The 24,201-nt window shown below is 53.9% G+C and overlaps 1 protein-coding gene across 7 annotated transcripts in view; it reads left to right on the top strand.

Moving 5' to 3' along the window:
• CTIF (cap binding complex dependent translation initiation factor) overlaps positions 1-24,201 on the top strand; it is a 236,618-nt gene that overhangs the window by 66,300 nt on the left and 146,117 nt on the right. For 5 of the 7 annotated variants that reach the window (XM_023750847.1, XM_023750852.1, XM_023750850.1 and 2 more), the window contains exons 3-7: positions 646-693; positions 5,303-5,374; positions 14,858-14,931; positions 15,836-15,940; positions 21,824-21,899. In XM_023750847.1, coding sequence (XP_023606615.1) covers positions 646-693; positions 5,303-5,374; positions 14,858-14,931; positions 15,836-15,940; positions 21,824-21,899 — 375 coding nt within the window. The remainder of the gene's footprint in view (positions 1-645; positions 694-5,302; positions 5,375-14,857; positions 14,932-15,835; positions 15,941-21,823; positions 21,900-24,201) is intronic. The other 2 variants (XM_023750848.1, XM_023750851.1) reach the window with 2 other exon arrangements.

Below are 24,201 nucleotides of genomic sequence, written 5' to 3'. Positions count from 1 at the left end.
TTATTTTATTTTATTTTATTTATTTATTTTTTAATATATTTTATTGATTTTCTACAGAGAGGAAGGGAGAGAGATAGAGAGTTAGAAACATCGATGAGAGAGGAACATCGATCAGCTGCCTCCTGCACATCTCCCACTGGGGATGTGCCCGCAACCCAGGTACATGCCCTTGACCGGAATCGAACCTGGGACCTTTCAGTCCGCAAGCCGACGCTCTATCCACTGGGCCAAACTGGTTTCGGCTGGGGTACCTTATTTTAAATCAAAACCCCACACACATACATTTCAAGAGTGCCTACCCTTCATTGGATTCCAAGTCCCCAAAGTTGTATCCTGAACGTTGTCCTCTCTCTGTGCTTGGGAGTAAGGGGGTTGTAGTTCCATTCTGCAGAAGAAACAACTGAGACACAGAAACAGGAACCAGCCAAACTGCACTCCCAGTGATGCCCGTAGGTAGGCTGGGACCCGAGTACTCAGACTGGCCTGAGGTCTCTTTTTCACAATGTTTTTCTTCTCTTTGTCTTCATGTTTTTGTTGTTGTTGTTTCATTCTGCCTTCCCTGTTCACTGTTCCCTCATCCCCTTTTATCCCATCCCTTCATTTCACCTTGCCTTTGAACCTCCAACCCCACATCCTTGCTCGTAGGAGGAAGCACTCAATGGTGGACCACCCATGAAAGTCTTAACAGAAGAAGTGAGTTTGAGGGGAGCTGTGCATGGGGGTGGTTGAGCATGGGGGACTCATTTTATTTTTCCCCTTATTTAAAAAAAATAATATATCTTTACATTTATAAGTACTATAGTCATACATTCTCATGGTACACGAGAATTCAAATATTATCAAAAGAATCTCCCTTAGCGACTTCCTATATAATATGACTTATAGAAATGTATTATTTCAAAATCATAGATTCTAGCCCAGCCGTGGGCAAACTACGGCCCGCGGGCCGGATCCGGCCCGTTTGAAATGAATAAAACTAAAAAAAAAAAAAACCATACCCTTTTATGTAATGATGTTTACTTTGAATTTATATTAGTTCACACAAACACTCCATCCATGCTTTTGTTCCGGCCCTCCGGTCCAGTTTAAGAACCCACTGTGGCCCTCGAGTCAAAAAGTTTGCCCACCCCTGTTCTAGCCAGTATCTATATTGTTCAAAAACTTGCATTTCCCCCCAGCTGTATGCCCTGGGGAGTCTTCCAAGCATGTACATCTGCTGTGTTCTGTTTAATGGCCGCACAGTAGCCCATAGTATGGATGTCCCATCGCTCAGCCATTCACCTTTGATGGGCATTCAGGTTACTTCCAAATGTGCCTCTGGAAATACAGGGTCCTTCAGTGAAGACTGTTGGATGTGCCTCCGCCTGCACATACAAAGTGTTTCTTCAGGCAGATGCTGAGAAATGGAATCAATTTCAACAGCCATTGCCAAATTGCCCTCCAGAATGACTGTCCATTAGTCACACTGCCATCAGTGTATTGGGACAAATTGTCTCTCGTCATTTAATGTGCATTTTCTTGATTTCTTTTTAATATGATTACCAGTTATTTTGTAATGGGTTAAATTTTTGTTTTACTTTTAAAGCAGCATTTGGAAAAACAGAGACGATCAGAAAACAGAGAGAGAAGTTCAGCGTAATTTTATGGCAGAAGCTAATATAATTTTTGTGTAAAACTCTTTCTTTATATACCTTTTACAAAGTTGAGGTTCTAGCATCTGTGTCGTTTGTAGCTTGCTTGTTGATTAGCATGAGCTCCTACACATTGGTTGGTGGTGTTTGGCATAAAGCACAATTGTTTAAATCTGCCCTTTTTCTACCAGTTACTTTTGGCTAAATAGTGAAATGTAATTAGAGCTAACATTTATTTACCAGGCCCTGTTCTAGGCTCTGGGACAGAGTGAGTAACAGAATGGACCATGACCCCCTTCCCCCTTGCTCTTACTTTCTGGTGGGGAAAGACGGATGATAGACAACGAACTAGATGGTTAAAAGGCTATATACACACGAGTGAGGCGCAGTCAGGGGTGTGAGCTGGGCTGTCCCTGAGGCTGACTTAGAAAAGGATTTTTGAGCAAAGATTTGGAGAAGATACGAGAGGGCGGCCGCTGGGGAATGAGTATTCCAGGCCGAGGGAATGTCAAGGGCACAGATCACGTCCCGCTGTGAGGAAGGAACAGCTTTGGGTCCAGTCTCCTGGGAGCAGAATGAGCCAGTGGAATGTCGTAGAAGAGCCAGGTCTGCAGGGCCTTGTTGGCCCGGGGGAGGACTCTGGCCTTTTCTCTAGCGAGACAGGAAGACACGGGAGGGTTTTGAGCAGAGGAAGGACGTGGTATGACTGATGAAAGACTAGGAAGCCATTGAGGTGTCCAGGCGAGAGGTGATGGTGGCTTGGATCAGCATGGTCACTACTGAGGTGGCGAGAAATGATCAGATTCTTACTATTCAGGGTGGGGCAAAGTAGGTTTGCAGTTGTGAGTGCAAAACACAGATTATTCTCGTATTATTGTTTATTAATTATTGTATTGTTTTCCGCGTGAACAACTGTTAACCTACTTTTGCCCCACCCTGTATGTATATAGTATATACTAGTATATATATACTCTTATTTTGAAATTATTTTAGGCTTATAGTAAAGGTGCAAAAACAGTGCAGGGTGTTCCTATGAACCTGTTTGTCACCCAGCGTCCCCTAATATGAGCGTCTTACATAACCACAGTGCAGTGATCAGAACTAGGAAGTTAACGTTGGTACAATGGGGCCTTATGCAGGATTTTACCAGTTGTTCCACTGATATCCTTGTTCTATTCCAGGATCCAAATTTGCATGTAATTGTTGTGTCTCCTTATTCTCCTCCAATCTGTGAAACCCTCTTGGTCTTTTCTTACCTTCCACGACCTTGACACTTTTTAAAAAACATACATTTTTATTGATTTCAGAGAGGAAGGGAGAGGGAGAGAGAGATAGAAACGTCAGTGATGAGAGAGAATCATCCATCCGCTGTCTGCACATCCCACAGTGGGGATCCAGCTCCCAACCCGGGCATGTGCCCTCACTAGGAATCAAACCGTGCTCTCCCTGGTTCATAGGTCGATGCTCAACCATTGAGCCACACCGGTCGGGTGACCTTGATGCTTTTGAAGAGCACTGATCACTGATTTTGTAGAAAGTTCCCCAATATGAATTGCCTGATGTTTTGTCCTGATTAGACTGAGACTGTGTATTTTTGGCAAGAACACCTCAGAGGTAATGTGCCCTTCTCAGTGCATCCATTGTATTGGGGAGTCCAGGATGTTGATAGAGTTTGTCACGGGCAGTGTTGTCCTCAATAACTTGGTCTAGGTGGTGTCTGATGGATTTCTCAGGTTTTCCTTTTCCCCCTATAATTAACAAATATCTTGGGGAGATGCTTTGAGATTGCAAATATCTAGACAGAGGGAATTTAATCCATGGAGTTGGTTACGGATGATAAAAAAGCTGAGCAGCGAAATTACCCGAGATTTAACTGCAGGAAGCCTTACCACCTCTACACCTGAGGCACAGGTGTTGCCAGAGTCAGGGTCAGGGTCATGCACAAAAGGCTGAGGGCTGGAGCCATGAGGGAGACCCTGTCCCTGCTGGTAATGCCACCTGAGGTGGGGGGAGGCGGGAGCTGATGCCCTGACTCCTCCCTTCTTCCGGTCTCGCATTGGCCGAACCAACTGACTGACTTTTCCCTTCTTCCTGTCTGCCATTGGCCGAACCAGCTGATGCTGGAGGCTAGGAGTCACAGTAGGCAGGGATCAGCTCCTCTGCAGTGCAGAGCCCGGATGGGCAAGAAGTGGATGGAGGGCTAGGACTCCCCCGGGACTGGGACGCCACCTTTGCCATTTCCCTCCAGCTGGGCTGCCCCATATGGCAGCCATCCCATGCGGCTCGCAAGCACTTGCGATGTGGCGGGTCCGAGATGAGGTGGGCTCTGAGTGGATTTCAAACACTTAATGTGAAGAGAAGAATAAGAAATATCTCATTCATAAGTTTTATGTTAATCACCTGTTTTAAACATGTTGAGATAAAATGGAGCCTTGCGCTTAATTTGACCTTTTTAAAACGTGGCTGCCGGGTCATTGACAGTGACGTCTGCGGCTCTGTGGGTGGCTCTCATGCCGTGTCTGTGGGACAGACTGCTCTAGAGTGCACTGCACCGGCCCGTGTCGTCAGCATGGTAGTAACATACCTTTCCTGCACGAAGGTCGTGCCCTTGGCCCACAGTCAGGAAGGTGTTCCAGCCAAGGTTTATAGAACCAGGCCTTGAGCCATCCACACTCACTGCCAGTTTTGACCAAGTGTGTCAGGCAGAGAGAGATTGCTTTCCCTGTACAGGGCGTAGATCAAGGTCCGTGTCCAGCAACCTTAGCCTGCGAGGCCAGCTAACGTTTAACACAATAATAAATACACCACCATGGAGCTCGGTAGCACCGCACACAGGAAGGGGCCCGCTGTTACTGCTGCTCGTACCTCCACAGTGTTTTATGGTTTACAGACATCCTCATCGCAGCCTGCAGAGCCGCCCAGCCTGGCTGTCCATTGTAGAGATGACGCAGTGAAGCCTGGGAGGTCACATGGGTATCAGTGGCTCTGAAACTGCTGGTGCATCACTCGGGAGCTTGTCAAAATGCTGATGCCCAGGCCCTGCCCTCACAGAGTCTGATTCAGTGGATGGAGGGTGGGGTCCAGGGACCCCAGTGTGGCATGGCAGGCTTTGGGACGGTCAAGGTGGGGTGCACCTTGGGGCACATCAGGCCTCTAAGCTGTCAGCGGGAAGTCGCGGGTCTGGGCTCTGCTGGCCAGTCTGGGGTTCTTCCCCAAGGCCAGGCTGTCCGGTCGGTCCATAGCTCCATCGTCCTTTGGGAAGATCCACACACACTCGCCTCACCTCCAGCTCTGGCCTTGGCGTTGTAGAGGGCTAGCGTGGCTGAAGGTGGGCAGGTGGGCAAACATGGTGCCCGTTGTTCAAAGCTCACAGTGACCCTGTGTCATGTCTGGTTGACTTTGGGGTGTGGCTGGGTCTTCATCACTTCGGTGAGCTTAGGTGGAGGGAATCTAGGTTGCCTTCCCCACGTGTACCAGAGGGTCACCTCCCCGTGGAACTCAGAGCTGCCAACCTGGGCCTGCTGGTCGGAAGCATCTGCTGTTGAAATGGCCGAGCAGGAGTCTCTCCTGTCTCTGCGGCAGGAGGACAGGGCCATGTGTGGGGGGCCTGGGCTGAGGGAGGCTGAGCCTGCATGTCCTGCCATCACTGACCCCTCCTTTCTCCCCTGCAGTGGACAGCGGACTGCAGCCGGCAGCTGGACAACAGCTGTCCCTTCTCCCGAGGGCGAGGCCCCCCGCAGCAGGTAGGGAAGAGCTCTGCCCCATCCGAGGTCGCCATGTGTCTTGTCTGTCTGGGTTGCTGGGCTGGCCCAGGATGGTCATCGCTGGTGACCCTGCAGGTCCCCCGTACACCCTCTGGTGGTCCAGCTGCTCTTTCTGATGCCTCCTCCCTGCCTGCGGGCGACAGTGGATTGGAGGCCAGAAAAGCATGGCTCTCCTGAGGAGTGGAGGGCAGAGCGCACAGGAAGTGGAAGAGGACAGGTGCCGACTGCCGTCTGGAAAGTTCTCCCTGAATGCCCAGCCCACAGTGAGGCAGCAGAGATTCATAGGATTTCTTTTCAGCAGCAGCATTATGTGCTATAACAAACATCTGCATACAAGCACATGTCCACTGCGAGGAGAATGGAAAGCGGTATGTGACACATGCTCCCCGCGGAACATGACTCAACAGTAAAATGAATGAACTGGCGGCCCACACATCCAAGTGATGATGGGTCCCACAAACAGTGGGACTCCTTGGGGGTTGGTGCCAGTGGGGCACTTTGGAGAGTCTGCTATAGGTTTGCAGAAGACCTGGAGGGGCAGGCTGTAGGGGTGTGGTGTCAGAGACCTGGCCATTTCCTGAGGCCAGCCAGCTGTCCTGGGACCAGGACACATAACTCCTATGTGAAGAAGGAGGCAGCAAGTCTTCCAGAGTAATCCCTGGTGACTCCTAGGTTGAAAAAAACACATTTATCCCCCCCGCCCCTAGCCCAGCCTCACACTGCATCTGTCCAGAGAGATGCGGGAGCCTTGAAGGGCTCCTGCAATAGCTTGTTCCTGCCTTCAGAGAGCTGGCTAGGGTCAAAGGGACGGCTACATGGTCTGAGTCTTGGTATGCTCAGTGCTGTGTGAAGCACAGCTCAGCAGGCCAAAGAGTTGATGTGTTTGCAAAAGGATTTCCTGTAGATCCCTCAGCCAGGGAGTGCAGGGATCTGGTGCTAAGCCCTGGCGGGCCTGAAGCATGGCCCTGCCTTCAGGAGCCCTGCCATTTAGAAGGACAAAATGATGTGTGAAAGGGTGCCCAGTGCCGGGCAGGAGATGCAAGTTTCCAAAGGCGGCCCAGACCTCAGGCGTCCCAGGGTTCGGAAGCCTGGGCAGGCGGAGCGGAGGAGGGGCCTGAGTCGGACCCCTGGGTGGAAGGCTGTGGTTGGGACCTGTGTGCTACACACCACGCTGCACGAGAGGCAGCAGCTGGATTGGAATGGGGTCTCCTGAGGTCAGGAGGACTTCGGTTCAGTGATGAAAGGCCTGATATTGAGACACGAGTGACCCAGTTAATTAGGTACCAACAACAGAGTGATGTAAGCCAGGGGGAAGCTTCTTTCTCTCTCAGTACAACCTGGGTGGGTGCTCGGGGTTGGCAGTGCAGCCCAGTGGTGTCAGGACAAGTTGCTTGCTTCTCATTCGGTGCTATCTAGGGGGCTGCCTTTGTCCCCGTGGTCCACGAGGGCTCACGTTCCAGTGGGAGCACCACCCTGGGCCTCTGATGGAGGAATCATAGCTGGTGAGGGTTTCTGTTTCACCAGCTGCCCCTGCCCACACGGAGCGGCTCCCTGATGGAGGGGAGAACCACAGCTGCCCATTGAAGAGGTCGTTTGCTGAGTGCAGCTCCGATGGGATGCTGCTGGCCCATCCATGATTCAGGGCCTCCTTCAACCCGGTCCGCTAGATGTCGGAGCACAGGACCAGCTCTCGGGGACAGCTGCCCGCCCCACAAGCACACCCACTGGCCTCCCATCCAGGCAGATTCATGATGTGATCAGGCTGTTCCATGTGCATCTGCCTGTGCCCTCAGTCAGCTGGTCAACCCAAAGATGGGAGCTAGGGCTGGCTCTGCTTCCCTGACTCCCCCGGCTCAGGGCCTTGCACACAGTCGGTGCTCATAATGATGTCGGCGTTGGCCCAGATCTAGTCCATGCAGCCAGCCCCTAGTGGGCCCTGTGCCTCTGGCCACAGCGACCTTGCTGAGCTTTCTGAGGTCAGTGGGATGACAGGGCAGTTCTTCTTCCCCACAGTTGCCCATGGGGGAGAATTAGTTCCAGAGGAAACAGGCTACATTGAGACCGGGGTGGCGGGCTGCTCTGGCACTGCCCCTGACTCCCTACCTTGGCCCCATGTGCCCAGGAAAGGTGGTGGCCAGAGGATGCTAAGGTGCTGCATTCTGCCCAGAAAGCTCTGTGTAGTGGGTCACAGACCATGGTGGGGCCCAGATGCAAGCCCCGTCCAGGGATTAGTCATGCCTTGGGCTTACTTATTTTATTTCAACTAATATAAAACAAGACAAATGAACAAAATCCCTTTGCCTCCTCTGCAGCCTTTTCGAGGCACAAAGTGGGAGCAGCCTAGAGTAGGCCGAGTCCCACAAGATGGGAGGAAGGAGGCTCAGATCAAAAACTGGGCCACACATAGTCCCAAGAAGGCCTGTCCAGCCACAGCAATTGGGATCCGGCTGTATTGAGGACCCTTGGCATCCTGGCAGCCTCTTCCCGTGAGAACTTGTCCATCACCTCAGGAGGAATACATACAGTTTGCACCTTCCCATCATATTGGGGGAAATGCATGGAGATGATGTATTATTTTTTGTTGTTGTTAATCCTCCCCTGAAGGCATTTTTTCCATTGATTTTTTTTTTTTTTAAGAGAGAGTGGAAGGGAAGGGGAGAGACAGAGAGAGAGAAACATTGACGTGAGAGAGATACATTGATTGGTTGCCTCCCACACGTGCCACAACCACAGCCAGGGGGGTCAAGCCTGCAACCGAGATGCATGCCCTTGACTGGAATTGAACCCAGGACCCTTCAGTCCACGGGCTGATGCTCTATCCACTGATCCAAACCAGCTAGGGCTGCATGAAGATGATTTAGAGGAAAGCATGAGAAAACATTTCAGGGTCCTGGCCTGGGGTTGAGCATTTCAGGGAAGAAAGCTGGAGGCGTACGAAGGTCGTGGGGGGTCAGGAGGGAGCAGCTCTTCTCCGTCTGCACGGAGGAGCCAAGGAGAGAAAATGAGTGTTCACACAGAGCCTATGATTAGACCTTGGAAGGACTTCCTACTGAAGGGCTTGGCTGGCCGTGTTGGCTGCCGAGCAAGGTGATGAAACGGTGCTGGGAGCCTAATGAGCACACCTCCTTATCAGCGGGTCCCTGCGGAGCCTGGGAAAGGTGGGGGCGTGTCAGCAATGGTGTCTCCGAGTGCTGGCGGCAGCCTGTGATCCCACACTCCCGGGAGCGTGAGAGCAGGCACTTCCCTGTTCCATCACGATGCCCGGCAGCAAAGTGAGGCACCAGGAGAGTGTCCCAAAGGTCAGGAGAACAGAGGCCGACCCGGGTGTGGCACGCCGCCCACTGTCTCTTCTGGGAAATGAGGCATTGGGCTGCACAGACCTCCGAGCCTCTCTGCAATGTACTCCATTGTTTACGTTCTCTGTCTCCATGAAATAGCCACTGGATCCAAACAGCTGCCAAGAGCAACAGGGGGTCTGGATTTTCCAGATTTCTCTGCTGTTCCCCCACCCACTCTGAATCCTATGCCAGCCTGCAGGCTGGGTAAACCCTCGGTGCCAGTATTGACTCTGACCCAGGAGATGGCAGGTACCTAGCAGGATAGAAAACTTAGACAGTAGCTGCTCTACTCCAGCCAAACAGTACAGAAAACACTGTGGCCCCTCCCACTCCACGCCAGCAAAGACCCAGTGGGAGCCTGGACGTCCACCCTCGCCCGGCCGTGACAGGTGCCTCAACCTCCCCCATTGGGGTGGTGTCAGAGAAAGCCAAGTAGGAAGATGCAGCTTGCCTCCCTGCTGGCTTATGAAAAGGCCCTTACGCTCCCCATGGTATTATCGGAGACCAGGCAGGGGAGCTGGACTTGCACCCCACCCGGCAGTAGTGAGACACCCTCCCCTCCCTGCTGGGATGTGTCAGAGGAGGCCTAATGGAGAACTGGGACTTCTGTTGTCCAGTGGTAAGAAGGCCACCTCCATGGCAGGGTCATTGGAGACCATATGAGGACCTGTAACTTCGCCTCCACCAGCTGTAACGACAGAGTCACCCTTGGACTGGTTATACTGTGGCCGTGACCGCTTTCCGCTGCCAGGGTGGTGGCCCAAAAGCCAGTTAAAACAGATTTAAATGAGATTCAGAATCTCATAACGTATCACGGAAGTGCCCTGAGTGCAGTCAAAAGTCACCTGCCCTACCAAGAACTGGGAAGATTTCTTAATGAAGAGGGAATAAGCCATAGATGTCAACACTGAGATGTGAAATCGGACTAGTATCTAGAATATATAAAGAACTCTCAAAAATCCACATTAAAAACAACCCAATTTAAAAATGGACAACATACACGAAGACACATACTTCACCAAAAAGGATATACAGGTGGCAAGTAAGCACACGCAAAAAGATGTTCAACACCATTAGCCACGAGGGAACATCAGCCCACACCTATGGGATCATCCATAATGAACAACGCCAAGCGCTGGTGAGGGTGCAGCGTGTGCCCCCTCAAACACTGCTGGGTCAGTCATACACGCTGGGGGAAATGTACCGCCGTTGTGGAAAACAGTGGGTAGATTCTTCAAAAACATGCAAGAACCATCTGATCCAGCCATTGCATTCCTGGCTGTTTATCCCCGAGGAATGAAAACTTATGTTCACACAGAAACCTGTACTCAAATGTTTATAGCAGCTTTAGTGATAATAGCCCAAACTGGAAACAGCCCACATGTCCTTCAGCCACGTGACTGTGGGACAAGCTGTGGCACTCAGCAAGAGAGGAGCCAGCTCCTGCCACTCACAACCCTCAGGGAATGGTGCTGAGTGGAAAACAAAAAGACAAAAGCCAGTTCCCAAAGTTACATACTCTCTGATTCCATTTATGGAACATTGTTCAAGTGGGGACCGGTTAGCCATTGCGAAGGCTAGGGAAGGAAGGGAGCCAAGAAAGTAGGTGTGGGTATAAAAGGGCAGCCAGGGGGATTCTTATGCTGGTGGAAATGTTTTTCACCTTTTTAAAAAAATATTTTTATTGATTTCAGAGAGGAAGGGAGAGGGAATGATGAGAGAGAATCATTGATCGGCTGCCTCCCACACCACCCCATTGAGGATTGAGCCTGAAATTCAGGCATGTGGTCATGAAACTGTGACCTCCCGGTTCATAGGTTGACTCTCAACCACTGAGCCACTCCGGCTGGGCATGTTCTGCATCTTGACTGTATCAGTGTCAGTATTCTGGAAGTGACCTTGTCTTAGAGGAGATATATTTGGCCATAGGCTTTCGTCATTATCTCCCACCTCTCCCTGGTCTTTTTGGGTCTTAATTCAAAGACCATGAGGATAGAGAGGGAAGAGACAGAATGGACAGAGAGACATGGAAGTTCCACAGTGATAGAAATGGCCTTCCTGCTCCTGAACTCAGCGCTGGCGCCTCCCAGGAGGTCCTCTCTGCTGGTTCTGCTCTGCCATGCTCCCGTCTCAGGGGCCCTCCTACTGTAAGGGGGTTAAATTGTTGGGTGCTCATCATAGGCCTTCCCACTTGCATATGGGTGCTGTCCTTGGTGCTGAATGGACACACACACACACACACACACACACACACACACTCTCGCACACGCACACATGCACGCGCATGCATATGCACACGACACAACTGTTTCTCCTTGAGTCCTGCCCTTCCCCACCTCCTGCTGTACTTGGCTTCTTATTTCCTTTTTGCTGAAGCAAACCCAAGTCACCCTTACAGTCTGAGAGCAGCTTTAGACCCTGCCCTAGGATGTATCTGTTTTGGCCAGGTTCTGTCGTTTCTAAACCCTTGCAGACTAGAATTGTCAATGCATGCGCATGCGCACAAACAAAAGCCATTCTTAGTTGTGTTAATAAAGAAAAGAAAGCAGCATAGAAGAGGGTTCTTTTCCCTCCACTACACCTGACTTAGCATGTATTTCTACTGTACAGGGATCGACTCCCACCTGTTTCATTCACTTAGACAGCTCACACCCCATGTTCCCTCTTAACTTCACGACAGCAGATGTACCCTCTCCACCAGCACTGCCTTCCCAAACACGACAGAGACAGACTCGAGGACCCAAACAGTTGTGGGGGTGGGCATGTGACTGCATTATGGAAATCTACAGTGGGGTCGGAATTTATCTGAATAATTGCACACTGCGGTGGTTAAGAGAATAAACACAGGGCCTCTCTGGGACTTGCTCTGTGAACACGGACAAGTTCTCCGGGCCTCCGTTTCCTCCTGAGGGAAACGGGGGTGACCACACCGGCTTCCTAGGGCTGTAACAGCGGTAAAGTGCTCGATGGTGCCTGGCCTCCGTGTGTGCTGCCTCGTCTGCTGTTGTCATCACCTGGGGTCTGTCTTCCCCTGAGCTGGGGTAGCTGTGCTCCCAGGGGGCCTCTCGGGGGCAGCTTCAGTGTCCCAGCCCATGGGCAGGCCGCTTCCGTTTCTCCTTCCACACTGTTTAAAGTGCTCATTAGCCCTCTGTGGTGGCGCTGAGAGCAGCATGCTTCGCCCTGGCATGGGGCCCCTAATTGCCAGTAACGGGCTGTTGTGAAGTGTGCAGCCGAGTTTAAGTGCTGACAACGATCCCCTGAAAAGAGTGCTTGTTTTTGATGGGCTTCTCGAAGCCTTGGCATTGCAGCAACCTGGGGAGCAGGGCCGGGGGGCTGCGGAGCCGGGTGGGGTGGGCTCGGAGACAAGCTGTGCTCACAGGCCAGCCCGGGAACTGCAGCCTGGAGAGTGATCTTGAAGAAGCCAGGGGGCTTTATGGAGAGCTCACAGTGCCTGGCCTCTGAGTCCTTGATAAATAATAGGTCATGGATGATGCTGGGTCCCAAGGTTAGGATGGGTTCGGGGGAGGGGAGTGGGCAGGGAGATACAATAAAAAAAGCGAAGCCAGGGTTTGTTTATTTATGTATTTATTTATTATATATGTGTGTGTGTGTGAGTGTGTGTGTGTGTATATATAATATATGTAATATTATTGATTTCAGAGAGAAAGGCAGAGGGAGAGAGAGAGACAGAAACATCAATGATGAGAGAGAATCACTGATCGGCTGCCTCTTACACGCCCCACACTGAGGATCAAGCCCACAACCCACGCATGTGCCCCAACCGGGAATCGAACTGTGACCTCCTGGTTCACAGGTCAACACCCAACCACTGAGCCACACCAGCTAGGCCCAAGCCAGGGTTTCTACCTTTGACAAGATGGCAGACTAACTGGAGAAGAGAGCTAACAGAGAGAGCATTAGATGACTGTTTCCTAAGCGGGGTTCCATGGAACCCTAGTCCTGCAAAGTGCTCTGTGAAATACTGTAAAGAGGAAGGGCGGGGTAGATTTCTGGCCAAAAGAGTTTGGGAAATACTGCACACTGTACTGCCCCCCCATTTGAAGAGTCAGCATCCATGTAAAGCCAATAAAGGCACTGAGAAGTTCTTCAATTAAATAATTTATTTCATGATCTCATTGTGTCCCAAACATTCGACCAGGGAGCCTTTTTTTTAACTTTTTTCTCCCCGTGAAACTCTTTTTAACATCCAGTGTTTCCAAAAGCATGGTCCATGGACCACTCCAGCTGCACAATTTAAACCATCAGCACTCCCTCCCCAGGTGACTCGGATGCACCCTGACACGTGAGGGCCAGCGGATCGGTGTTGCTAGAACACCAGTGGGGAGCTCTGAGCGGAGCCGTCAGGAAGGGTGCCACCGGGGTACGTGCTGTACATGCTGTGGGTTCGTGGGGCACAAGCGTCGAGGAAAGTGCAGAATAAGGAACGGAGCGTCTTTAGCTGGATCCTAACAGAAGCCTGGGGGAGGGGGTGGAAAGAAACTTGCTTTTTCCTCTGAGTCCAGGAAGGCCACAGTGCCCAAAGAGGAATATAGCCCCATGGCTTCGGCAGCTGTGTGTGGCCTTAGAGCCCTTCACAGGCGGGCCTGCGTGCGAGCCGCACACCGACATAGCGTCACCTGTGCGCTCAGGAGGAAGCGAGGCCTCTGCAGTCACAAACAGAAGGCTCGAGGAGGCAGGGGGGCCTGGGAGCAAGCAGGCCCTGGGCACCTTCTCTCCTCAGCTTGTCCTCTCCTCTGTGTGGGTCCTCGGTGGGAGCGGGCTCGGGGTGGTTTGGAGGGTGAGGTGGATCTGGCTCCTGCTGAGTTCCAGAAATCAGGTTGCATTCGGCCTGTGTGTGGGTCCATCTGTCCCCAGGCTCCTGTCCCTCTGGCTTTTTGATTTTTTCTGGGTACTACAAGGGTTTGGGGAACAGGTGGTGTGTGGGTGTGTGTGTGCATGCGTGTGCATGTGTGTCGGGGGCTGTAGACTTTGAGGGTTGATGTCCAGAACTCAAGGAGGGGGACTCTCCAGGCACTTCTCCAGTTTCAAGGGCTTTGATTGGATCGGAAGCCCTCGGACAGAAAATTGCCCTTGACATCCTAACCTGTGAGTCAGTCTTCCAGACACACAGGCAGCTGGCCGGCGCCTGCTCCACTTACAGGGTAGGATCTGTTCCATCGGTTGGCAGGCATCTGAGGTGGACGTACTGTGTGCCTCGCCGGGCCACTGGGGGCACCAGAAGAGAAGGTGGCAGTCGAGGAGCTTAAAATTTACTTGGGGCCATGGATGAACCATGGGTTCCTTTGTTTCACTCCACGTGGGATTTATTGATGCCGTGCCGTGCTGTTTTAATTTGTTGGTCCTCACTGCTGTGTGATCGTCCAGTGTGTGAACACACCACGGTGGATCTGTGTGGTCAGCGGGTGGGCGTTCGGGGATTTCCTCTGTGCTGCCTGCTGTTGGTGAATGTCCGCCCACATTTCGGGTGTGTTCACACCCGGGAGCACAGGCCTGGGTCGCAAGGCGTGTGCACATTCAGCATTAGCAGAGGTGGAGGTTTTGCCTTTAAAGAGTGAGAGGATGGATAGCAGACAGCAGGGCTAACGAGCGAGGGATGGCAACAGGCGTGGAGGCAGGGAGGGCAGAGAAGCCATATCACAGAAGCTGGAGCACGTAGAGTGTTTTCCGTCTGTGGCTGGGCCTCGCAAGAACTGTCTGAGTGTGGAGACGGGCGCTGGGTGACAGAAATCCAGTTGCTGGCATAGCCTTAGTCAGTGGGGGCTGCTCAGCGCTGCCTGATTTCAGGGAGTCGGAAGTTGACCCCCACGGGGACCCTCCAGTGTGCCTGGGGGCCGCTCGTCCATGTGGAGGCTTGGAGGAGAGAGCCATGGGCTGGGGCGGCAGCGAGACCCGAGCCGTTTCTGTACCTGATGGCACAGCTCCGGCACACACCATCCAGGCGACGGCCGGGCCTGGGCGGAGGCTAGGCGTCCACCCGAGTCCTCCCAGCTGCCCAGGATGACCAGCCGAGGGGGCAGGGAGACCTCTGCAGCCCCCTCTTGTTCTCAGTGTCCCAGCCAAGCAAATAATGTTGCCCTTTCCTTTCTCCCTGCCCCCCTCCTAGAACGGCAGCAAAGATAACTCTCTGGACATGCTGGGCACAGACATCTGGGCCGCCAACACCTTCGACTCCTTCAGGTGAGCTCCCGTCCTCTGTGTGGTGTGGCTCTGGCTGGGACCCCAGCTTTGTGTCCTGATGCCCCGTGGGGCCTTTGGGGAAATGTTGAGAGTTCACTGATGAAGAAGCAGGAGAACTAGAGGATGTGAGGTAGCTTACAGCATGCGGCTGAAGAGGAAGGAGGGCAGGAGAGGAGAGACGGAGACCGAGGGAAGGAGAAGGAGAGCGTATCCAAGGGGAAAAGTAAGAGGAGGGAAGAGGAGCAGAGGGAGGACTGGAGAGGAGCAGAGGAGATGGCTCGGGGTGTCAGGCAGCCTGGGGTGGGTCAGGACAGAGAGCTGTGGCTGGGAACCTCCCCCCTCCCCCTTGAGGTCACAGCTGGTGGGGCTGGCAGCAGGGAAATCTGGAGGAAGGAGGGGATTTCAGTGGCTCAGACTCCAGAACAACGGTTCTCAACCTGTGGGTCATGACCCCTTTGGCGGTCGAAGAACCTTTCACAGGGGCCGCCTAAGACCATCCTGCATATCAGATATTTACATTACGATTCATAACAGTAGCAACATGACAGTTATGAAGTAGCAACGAAAATAATTTTATGGTTGGGTCACAACATGAGGAACTGCATTTAAAGGGCCAGAAGGTTGAGAACCACTGATCTAGAAGGTTCCTGATGGACCAGGTTGGAAGAACAGGTGTTGGCCAGGGTTCACGGGCTGCTAATGGGCTCCTGCCCTGGTGTCCACCCCTCAGGCCATGGGTGGCCTGGCCCTTTCGCTCCGCTCTGCCTGGCTCTGAGCAGGTTCCAGACACACCCGGCTGGGCAGTCCCCAGAGCTGACACCACAGGCTCCATTCGGCTCCATTCCTTGGCTGGGCTTGTCTCCTCCCGCTCACCTCTCATTTCTTGCCCTCCCTCGCCCTCTAGTGGTGCCACCTGGGACCTGCAGCCTGAAAAGCTGGACTTCACCCAGTTCCACCGGAGGCTCCGACACACGCCCAAGCAGCCCCTGGCACACATCGACCGTGAAGGGTAAGGGGCAGCGGCCGGGGTGTGGAGGGGGAGGGTGGGGAGAAAACAGCTGTGGCTACACCAGAGCTGAGAGGGGCCTCTCCCTGGACAGGACGGCGGTCCTGCTGCTTGAGGGACACACAGATGAGTCCTGGCCTCAGCCCTGCAAGCTCCCTGGCCTCCTGCATCCCTCAGCCACACTGCCCGCTCCCTTCCTGACCCTGCACGTCAGTAGCCTAGTGCAGTGGGTCTCACACTTGACCAGAACCACCCGGGGGCTTGTTAAAACACAGATCCCTGAGTCTGGAGGTCTGGGGTGGGGTGTGAGCGTGTGCGTTTCTAACAGATTCCCAGGGCTGCTGCTGGTCCTGGGACCCCACTTTGAGAACCACTGGTGTAGTGGATGATTTTTCACTGGGATGTCTCACCCTCTACTTATTTCATGCATCACTGTTGCCTTCCCCTTTTAAAGAGCCCTGTCTTCTTGGGTTTTCATGGCTTCATCACATAGTCATGATTGATTAAATCATTGGCCACTGGAGATTAATTCAACCTTCTGCTCTCTCCCTTCCCCAGAGGTCAGGGGATGGGACTGGAAGTTCTAACCCTCCTTCTCTGGGTTGGTTCCCCTGGCAACCAGCCCCATCCTCAGGTTGCCTAGGGACTTTCTACAGTCACCTCATTAACACAACAAAATCCCTCCATCCTTTAGGAAATGCCCAGGATTTGGGGAGCTCTGTGCCAGGACTGGGGAGGAAGAGCAAATATCTCTTATTATAAACTAGAGGCCCCATGCACGAAATTCATGCAAGAGTAGGCCTTCCTTCCCCCGGCTGCTGGTACCGGCTTCCCTCTGGCACCCGGGACCCAGGCTTCCCTTGCAGCCCCGGCTTCATCCAGAAGGTTGTCCGGAAGGATGTCTGGTCTAATGAGCACATTACGCTTTTATTATTCTAGAATTACAACATCACACGTGGTAATTCAGGTTTTAACTTTTTGAGGAACTGCCAGTGTTTTCCCCAAGTGCTGGATATTTCACCTTCACCCGCAACATACAAGGGTTCTGGTTTCTCCACATCCTCGTGGACATTTGTAATTTTCTTCTGTGAATTATACTCATGGCTTTTCTTTTTCCTTCCGAGCCTTCCCTGCCCGCTCCTGTCTCCCTGTCGCGTTAGGTCTGAACATAAGTTTCCTGCTCTCACCTGGCCTCCTGCTGCCACTTTCTGTCCCACCCACCCCTTCTCTTGGCAGCTGGTCTCGCCACAGTGGAATGAGCAGCAACCTGGCAGGGTGTGCTCGTCCTCCTTTCAGAGCTGAGAGGGACGCAGCTCAGAGAGGCGGGACCTCGCCCAGGCGCTCGCCCAAGTGGCAGAGCTGTGATTTAAGACCTCTGATGCCGGCCAGTGTATCCCTGAATCGGCTTCCCCCCTCAAAACTTTATGCAAAATCGTGTGCTCGTGCATATTTCTAGGAAGAGGTATGTCACGCATGTCAGCCTCTCCCAGGGGACGGAGCCTCTCACCATGCCCTTTTTTTTCATTGTCCTGTTTGTGTGGATTCCATCAGAACTTTTGGGGTCGTTTTTTGGGGGGGTAGAGAGGGAGGATGGCCTTGAGCATGGAGCACCCTGTTAGAGGCGGTAGAGCAAAGCAGAGGCCCGGCCCAAGGCTCCCCTGGCCCTGCCTCAAGCCGTCTGCTGCTCACTGCACGCTCAGCCCCTCACTCCGCAGCCGCTACCCCTTTCCTCCTGCGCTGCTGCTGAGCAGGGCTGAGCCCACACGGCTGGGTTTAGGAAAGCTGACCTTCCCACGTTCAGGAGCGGGTTTTCAGCGGAGGTGACGCTCCCATCTGCCTTGTTGTGGGCGAGGTGGAGCGTGGGGTGCGCCATGGGAACGGCATGTTGCATTTCTGAAGCCCAGTCGCTAGGCCCCCTAGGTGTCCGCATGGTGCTGGGTACTGTGAGGATCTCTCTCTCTCTCTCTCTCTCTCTCTCTCTCTCTCTCTCTCTCTCTCTCCATCTCTCCATCTCTCCATAAAACACAGCCCCCTGCCCAGCAGGACTGTTTGAAAAGGTAACACGCACCTATTCATGACTGAGACTGTGCAGGGAAATAAGGCTCGGTGTGTGGTGGAGACATTTAGAGAGTGCGCACTGTGAAATCAGCTGCCAGGCATGTAGTCACGTGACTGCGAAGGGGTCAGAGTGGAGAGCCCTTTGGGAGGATGAGCTGTCTGGGAATGGCTTCGGGAGAGAGACACAGCATATCCCTGGGAAGCTCCCATCTCTCCCCTGTCCCCTGGGAGCACGTGGATGGTGAAACCAGAGGGGAAACTGAGGCCCAGAGACAGAAGGTGTCTGATGGGGAACGTGTGTCATAGTCAGGCTCTCGGAGGGTCTGCACCAGTTCCCACAAGTGAACAGAACAAAACACTGGTTGGCAGTGGCCACAGTTGACTCAGGGGAGGAGAAGTTCCCGGAGCTGAGCACCATGTCCCCTCTGCAGCCTGAGGGACCGGACACAGCCCCTCACCAGCTGCAGGCCAGGCTCCCATAGTCACTAGTTCTGGCCAAAGTCTGTCTCATCCTGCTCCCGGGGAGTCATATGCAGCGTCCTGAGGCCGCCTGTGGCTGGGCCAGGGCTGTGTCCCCTTAGAGCCCTGCCGCACTGGGGCAGACGCCACGTGCCCAGCCACTGCAGCATCTCGGGAGCAGGGCACCACGTTGTTGCCAAGGCTTCCCAGGTATCCACGGAGGGACAGGAATTGGAAACAGCTGTTGCCTTGGAAACCCTGTTGGCAACAGTGAGTCAGCTGGTCTCCATCAGCCTTCTGCCCTCGAGCCTGCAGGCATCCAGGGGTTTGAGCCCCGGACAGGGTGGGTCTAGGGCCAGGGAAACACAGCCCCCCCCCCCCCCACACACACACACCACCTGGGGCTGTGACGGGAGAATGGAAGGCCAGGCCTGTGCTGTGCTAGGCTGGGGCCTGCATGTGCTGGAGCCAGAGGGGAGGTACACACACGTGACTTAGAGGAGCCGGTGTCAGCCATTCTAGTCGGCCCAGTCCGCAGGCCCCTCCTTCCCCCCTGCCCTGGCACAGATGAAACAGAGATGACGACAGGCCATTGGTAGTTTCACAGGCCAGCCTGTCTCTACCAGGCAGATGTGTTGGTGAAAAGGCAGTTGGCTGTTTCTAGACCTTTCTTGATTTCAGAGAGGAAGGGAGAGAGGGAGAGTGATAGGAACATCAGTGATGAGAGAGAATCATTGATTGGCTGCCTCCTGCAAGGCCCCTACTGGGGGCTGAGCGCACAACCAGTGCATGTGTCCTGACCAGGAATTGAACCGTGGCCTCCTGATTCATAGGTCGATGCTCAACCATTGAGCCACACTGGCCAGGCTGTGTCTAGACCAGGGGTGGGCAAACTTTTTGACTCGAGGGCCACAATGGGTTCTTAAACTGGACCGGAGGGCCGGAACAAAAGCATGGATGGAGTGTTTGTGTGAACTAATATAAATTCAAAGTAAACATCATTACATAAAAGGGTACGGTCTTTTTTTTTTTTTTAGTTTTATTCATTTCAAATGGGCCAGATCCGGCCCACGGGCCGTAGTTTGCCCACGGCTGGTCTAGACCTTTCTTCACCTCATCTGCAACCCAGCACATCCCAAGGCCAGAGTGGGGGGCTGAAAGGCAAGAACCTCCTCTTTTCTCTCCTTCACCCTTCCTGCCCCAGCTTCGCCTGCCAGACCCCTGTATCCTTCCAGCCTGGCCCTCCAGATCATCTGTTACCCACCCCTGGCACCCTCTCCCCCTACTCCAGCCCATGAACGCTGATGTCCTGCTGGCATCGTGCTGCATTTAGCTCCGGACCTTTGCCCTCCCTGCTGCCCTGTGCCCGGGACATTCTCCCAGATTCTCTGCTTGGCCAGCTCCCGGCCCATCTCCCTCCCTCTGCTCAGACTGTTGTAGACCCTCTCTTCTGGGTTCCTGTCGCGCCCTCTCCTGCCCCTGACCCAGCACTGCTGTGGCCGAGGGCCCAGCCTGTGCACTGCTTACCTCGGGCCAGCCCACGCCCGAGCCCCCACAGAGGCACTTGTGAAATGCGGGATGGGTCACATCCCATGCTCTCTTCCTCCCAGGCCTTGGCTCATTTCTGCAGCCACCCGGTTTCTCTTCCTCGGGGCTCCGGGCCCCTCTGGCCATAGGATTTTCTTGACACTGATCTCATGCTGCCCCACCGGTGCTCAGGCGTACCACCCTGTCCGCTGAGGTTAGGACTTGTTTCCTAAGAGCTGTGAGCTGGCTGAGGGCAGGACCGCGGTGGGTTCATTGCCCATGACTCCGAGGGAGGCTGACAGGGCCCAAGACATAGGAGGTGCTTGGCGAATACCGAACCACTAAACGGATTACTCTGAAGTCTTATAGTTGCATAAACTGCAGCTAGAAAACGCTGGCGCCAGCTCCTGGGCAGCCCTCACCACACCTGGGTCACTAACAATAGCATAATAATACATATAGTAACTAATACTGCGCACAGGCAGGTGAGTACCGTCCTCAGTGCTTACCTCGTATCAAGCTCTCCGCCACCTGGCAAAGTAGGTGCCGTTATTCTCTTCACTTTGACAGATGAGGAAGCTGGGAGACACCCTTCCCCAATGAGTGACCTGCATGAGGCTGGGCTGGCTCCAAAATCGGTGTATGTCCTCGGTCACTATGCCGCTGTTCTTCCCAATAGCAGTGACAACAGTAATCGTAGTAGAAGCAGAGGCAGTACTACTAACAGCAATGTAGTTACCTTATTTATTTTATTATCATTTTATCTAACTGCCCCCTATACTTACCGTGGGAATATATTTACCGTTAAATATGGTATATTAAGTGCGTGTGTATCCGTGCGCCTGGCAAGGTTCTAAGCCAGTGATGGCGAACCTATGACACGCGTGTCAGAGGTGACACTCGAACTCATTTTTTTGGTTGATTTTTCTTTGTTAAATGGCATTTAAATATATAAAATAAATATCAAAAATATAAGTCTTTGTTTTACTATGGTTGCAAATATCAAAAAATTTCTATATGTGACACGGCACCAGAGTTAAGTTAGGGTTTTTCAAAATGCTGACACGCCGAGCTCAAAAGGTTCGCCATCACTGTTCTAAGCACTTCGATGCATTAATTTAATCCTCCGCTCACCTTATCATGTTAGACATTATTATCCCAATTTTTCTAACGAGGAAACGGATACAGAGGTTAAGTGACTTGCACAGGGTCACCCAGTTAGTAAGCGGAGTGGCTGGGGTTCCAACCCCTGGAGTCTGGTGCCAGCGTCTGCACCTTCAGTGTGCAGGAGACATGGACCTTTGGCCTGAAGGGTCACCTGGCCACAGAGGACATGAAGACAAAGGGTCGGCGTCTGGGCCGGCGGGCTGGTGGGCTGGCCCAACGTGAGGCCCAAGGAAGAAGGAAGCCCCCCTGGGGCTGTGTGACCTAGGAAGCTGTTCTCTCTCCATTCATTTCTCTCTAGTTTGCTGGTCAGGATGCGAGGCTGTTGCAGAGCTGTGACAGGTTTGGGGGTCTGTCAGCAAGGAGTTTATGGTGCTTCTGTGCCCCGCCCTCAGGCTGGTCTCAGCATCCCATCTGCACGAGTCCTTTGTCCTCCATGAAGGCCTGTGCAGCCAGTGGGGGCGGGGGACAGCCTGAAGGGTCACCTGGCCACAGAGGACCTGAGGACAAAGCATTGGTCACCAGGGCATTTCCTCCTGGCGGGCAGGCTGGTTCGGCAGGCCTGGAGGGAGGGCAGGACCAGGTGTCGCCCCATGGACCCCTCTCTTCCTGTTTGCCAGGCGGGGCAGGATCCAGGCAGGTGCCATCCTCTCAACGTCTTTGTCTTTTCTGCTCCAGGTGTGGAAAAGGGAAGCTGGAAGATGGGGATGGGATCAACCTGAATGACATCGAGAAGGTCCTCCCAGCCTGGCAGGTAGGCACAGGGGCAGCGCCTCACACACTCCCCTTCTCCTAGGTCCCGATGCTGGGCCTGGGCCTGGGCACTCCCGCTGGCCCCTACCTCCAACAAAGCATCACCGGGTGTACCATGCAGAGTGTCCCATGTGTGTGCGGAGGGCCCATGGCCCTCAGACTTAATGCCTATGTGGCCCTCAGACTTAATGCCTATTGTTGATCTGCAGGGAGCTCTGGCCTCTCTCTCACTGGGAGTCACACCTAGTGGGAGGGCCTCGTCAGAGCCCAGATGCTGACACGTGGGTGCCCATCCAACCCCCGCTCCAGCCAAAGCCAAGGACCCCCTATCCAGATGGTCCCCCCGGCTGTACTTCCACAGCAGGCAGAGCGTCTCGGGGGTGAGCCACACAGTGCTGTCCCTCAGGGAGCCCCATCGCTGGGGCTCGGCAGCAGGGCGGACAGCAGGTGCCCCATTTTCCCAGCATGGCTCTCCACCCGGGAACGGCACCTGGTTGGTTAGTAAGGGCTGATGTTGATGGTGACACCCCCAAGGTCTGCTTCCTCGTAAATGGCAGCAGAGGGCGAAGGTCAGGTGAGCTGGGGGAGGTGATAGCCAGCAGCTAGATTTTAGCGCCCACGACCCGTCGGCAGCTTCTGGTGCGCTGAGGCCAGCCAGCACTGCTCCCAGGAGCTCTGGGCTCGGGTGGAAAGCAGGAGGCTCTGAGCGTGGTGACATGGTTTCTGGGGGGACATCAGTCATGGTTTCGGGCTGTGAAGCCATACGGCTGGGTAGAAGCTAAAACCCAAGCAACTGGGCTTAGAATGGGGTTTTAGGGGCCCCTCCTGCATTTTTGGTATCTCTACTGTGAACAGCACGTGGGGTGGAAGGGGTTGGCCGTCCCGCCGTGTTGACAATGATGGGGACCTCCCAACCCCCATCATTTGTCATCCTGCTCCCAGTGTGGCCCAGGGTCAGTGCACCTGGTGCAGAGGCCATGAGGACAGTCGGCTGCACCGCAATCAGCTCCCACTAGAGGGCACCAGCGCGCCGCTCCAGAGGCTCCACAGCCTGACATTGGCAGTGGGAAGTCCCTAGTCCCCAGCCACTAATGCCTCGGTGCTCAACATGTAAATTGTCCCAAAAATGGCCCGAAGCAACACTCAGGCCCTTCCTGCCCCGAGCAAGGCAGCGGGTGAGGTCGTAGAAGAGGCAGCCACTCGGAGGTGTAGGGAAGCACCCGTTGGGCTGTGCAGAGGCCTGACATTCCTGGTGGGAGGACTCCCCACTCACTCCTGAGACCCCGGGACCACGTGGCAGCGCCCAGGGGGGCACACCTGGGAAGCCTCTATCAGCTTCACAGACAAGGAGGTGCTTGCCCACCCATTGAGGGGTGCTGGCGGCATTCCCCACCCGGACGGCTTCGCCGGGGCCTGCGGGGGAAGCTCCCGCCAGCGTGGGCCTTGGGAGTCACAGCGTGTTGGCTTCTGCCCTGGGACGGACAGGCACTGGCCGCCTGAGCGGAGGGGGCGATGGAGCTCCGGAATCCAAGCCGGGGGATGCTCCACGAAGTTCACTGTGCAGGTGGGAAATCGAGTCTGAATAGGTCCTGTCCTCACCTTGCAGCCCCACACCTCTGGCCTAGACGCCACCCCGGGCCCTTCCCCTGAGGTTGGAAACTGGAGCAGTTTCTGGCCGGTGGCTCCTGGGTTCCCATCGCGCAGGGGCCCAGGCCTTGGGGCCGAGAAACACTGCTTCCCTCCCCACCGCGAGCTTCTCTTTACAAAACCCCAGCCGAGAGCCTTTGCTGTTGAACTGCCCTGTGTCTGGCCCACGCTTTCGGAAAGGAGACTTTTCGATCACTTTTCTGACTTCTCTGTCAGACAAGTATTATGTCTTGTTTTGTTTTTTCCTGACAATAGGAACTGCGTAGTCCCACTTATTTCCCTTTCTGCCTTCCTGTTAGGAAGTTTTGAAACTAAGTTCTGTGTCTGCCTGCAGTTAACTCTGAGCTCACTCTGGCCTGTCAGGTCCCTGACGCTGATCTCTGGTGACTGACCCAGGTTAGTCATGTGTAACGTGTGAGTCCCGTGTGAGGTGGGCCCGGCACACACGCTGAGCAGAAACATCCCGAGTCAGGTGGCATTTCTGGGCTCATGGATGTGCCCAAGGCACTCCCGACAGAGGGGCCCAGAAGATGCAGGGAAGGCGACTCGGGGTTTCTGACCTCATGAGAGTGTGCCCCCGGCACTGTCTTCACACGGGACCCAGAGAGAGGACAGGAGACCAGCCAGAGGAGGAGACAGTGAGACTTGGGGTTCAG

This window comes from Myotis lucifugus, unplaced genomic scaffold (genome assembly GCF_000147115.1).
Source record: "Myotis lucifugus unplaced genomic scaffold, Myoluc2.0 scaffold_16, whole genome shotgun sequence".
In the NCBI taxonomy this organism is placed as follows: Eukaryota; Metazoa; Chordata; class Mammalia; order Chiroptera; family Vespertilionidae; genus Myotis; species Myotis lucifugus.
This window is presented reverse-complemented; position numbering and strand designations above follow the sequence as displayed.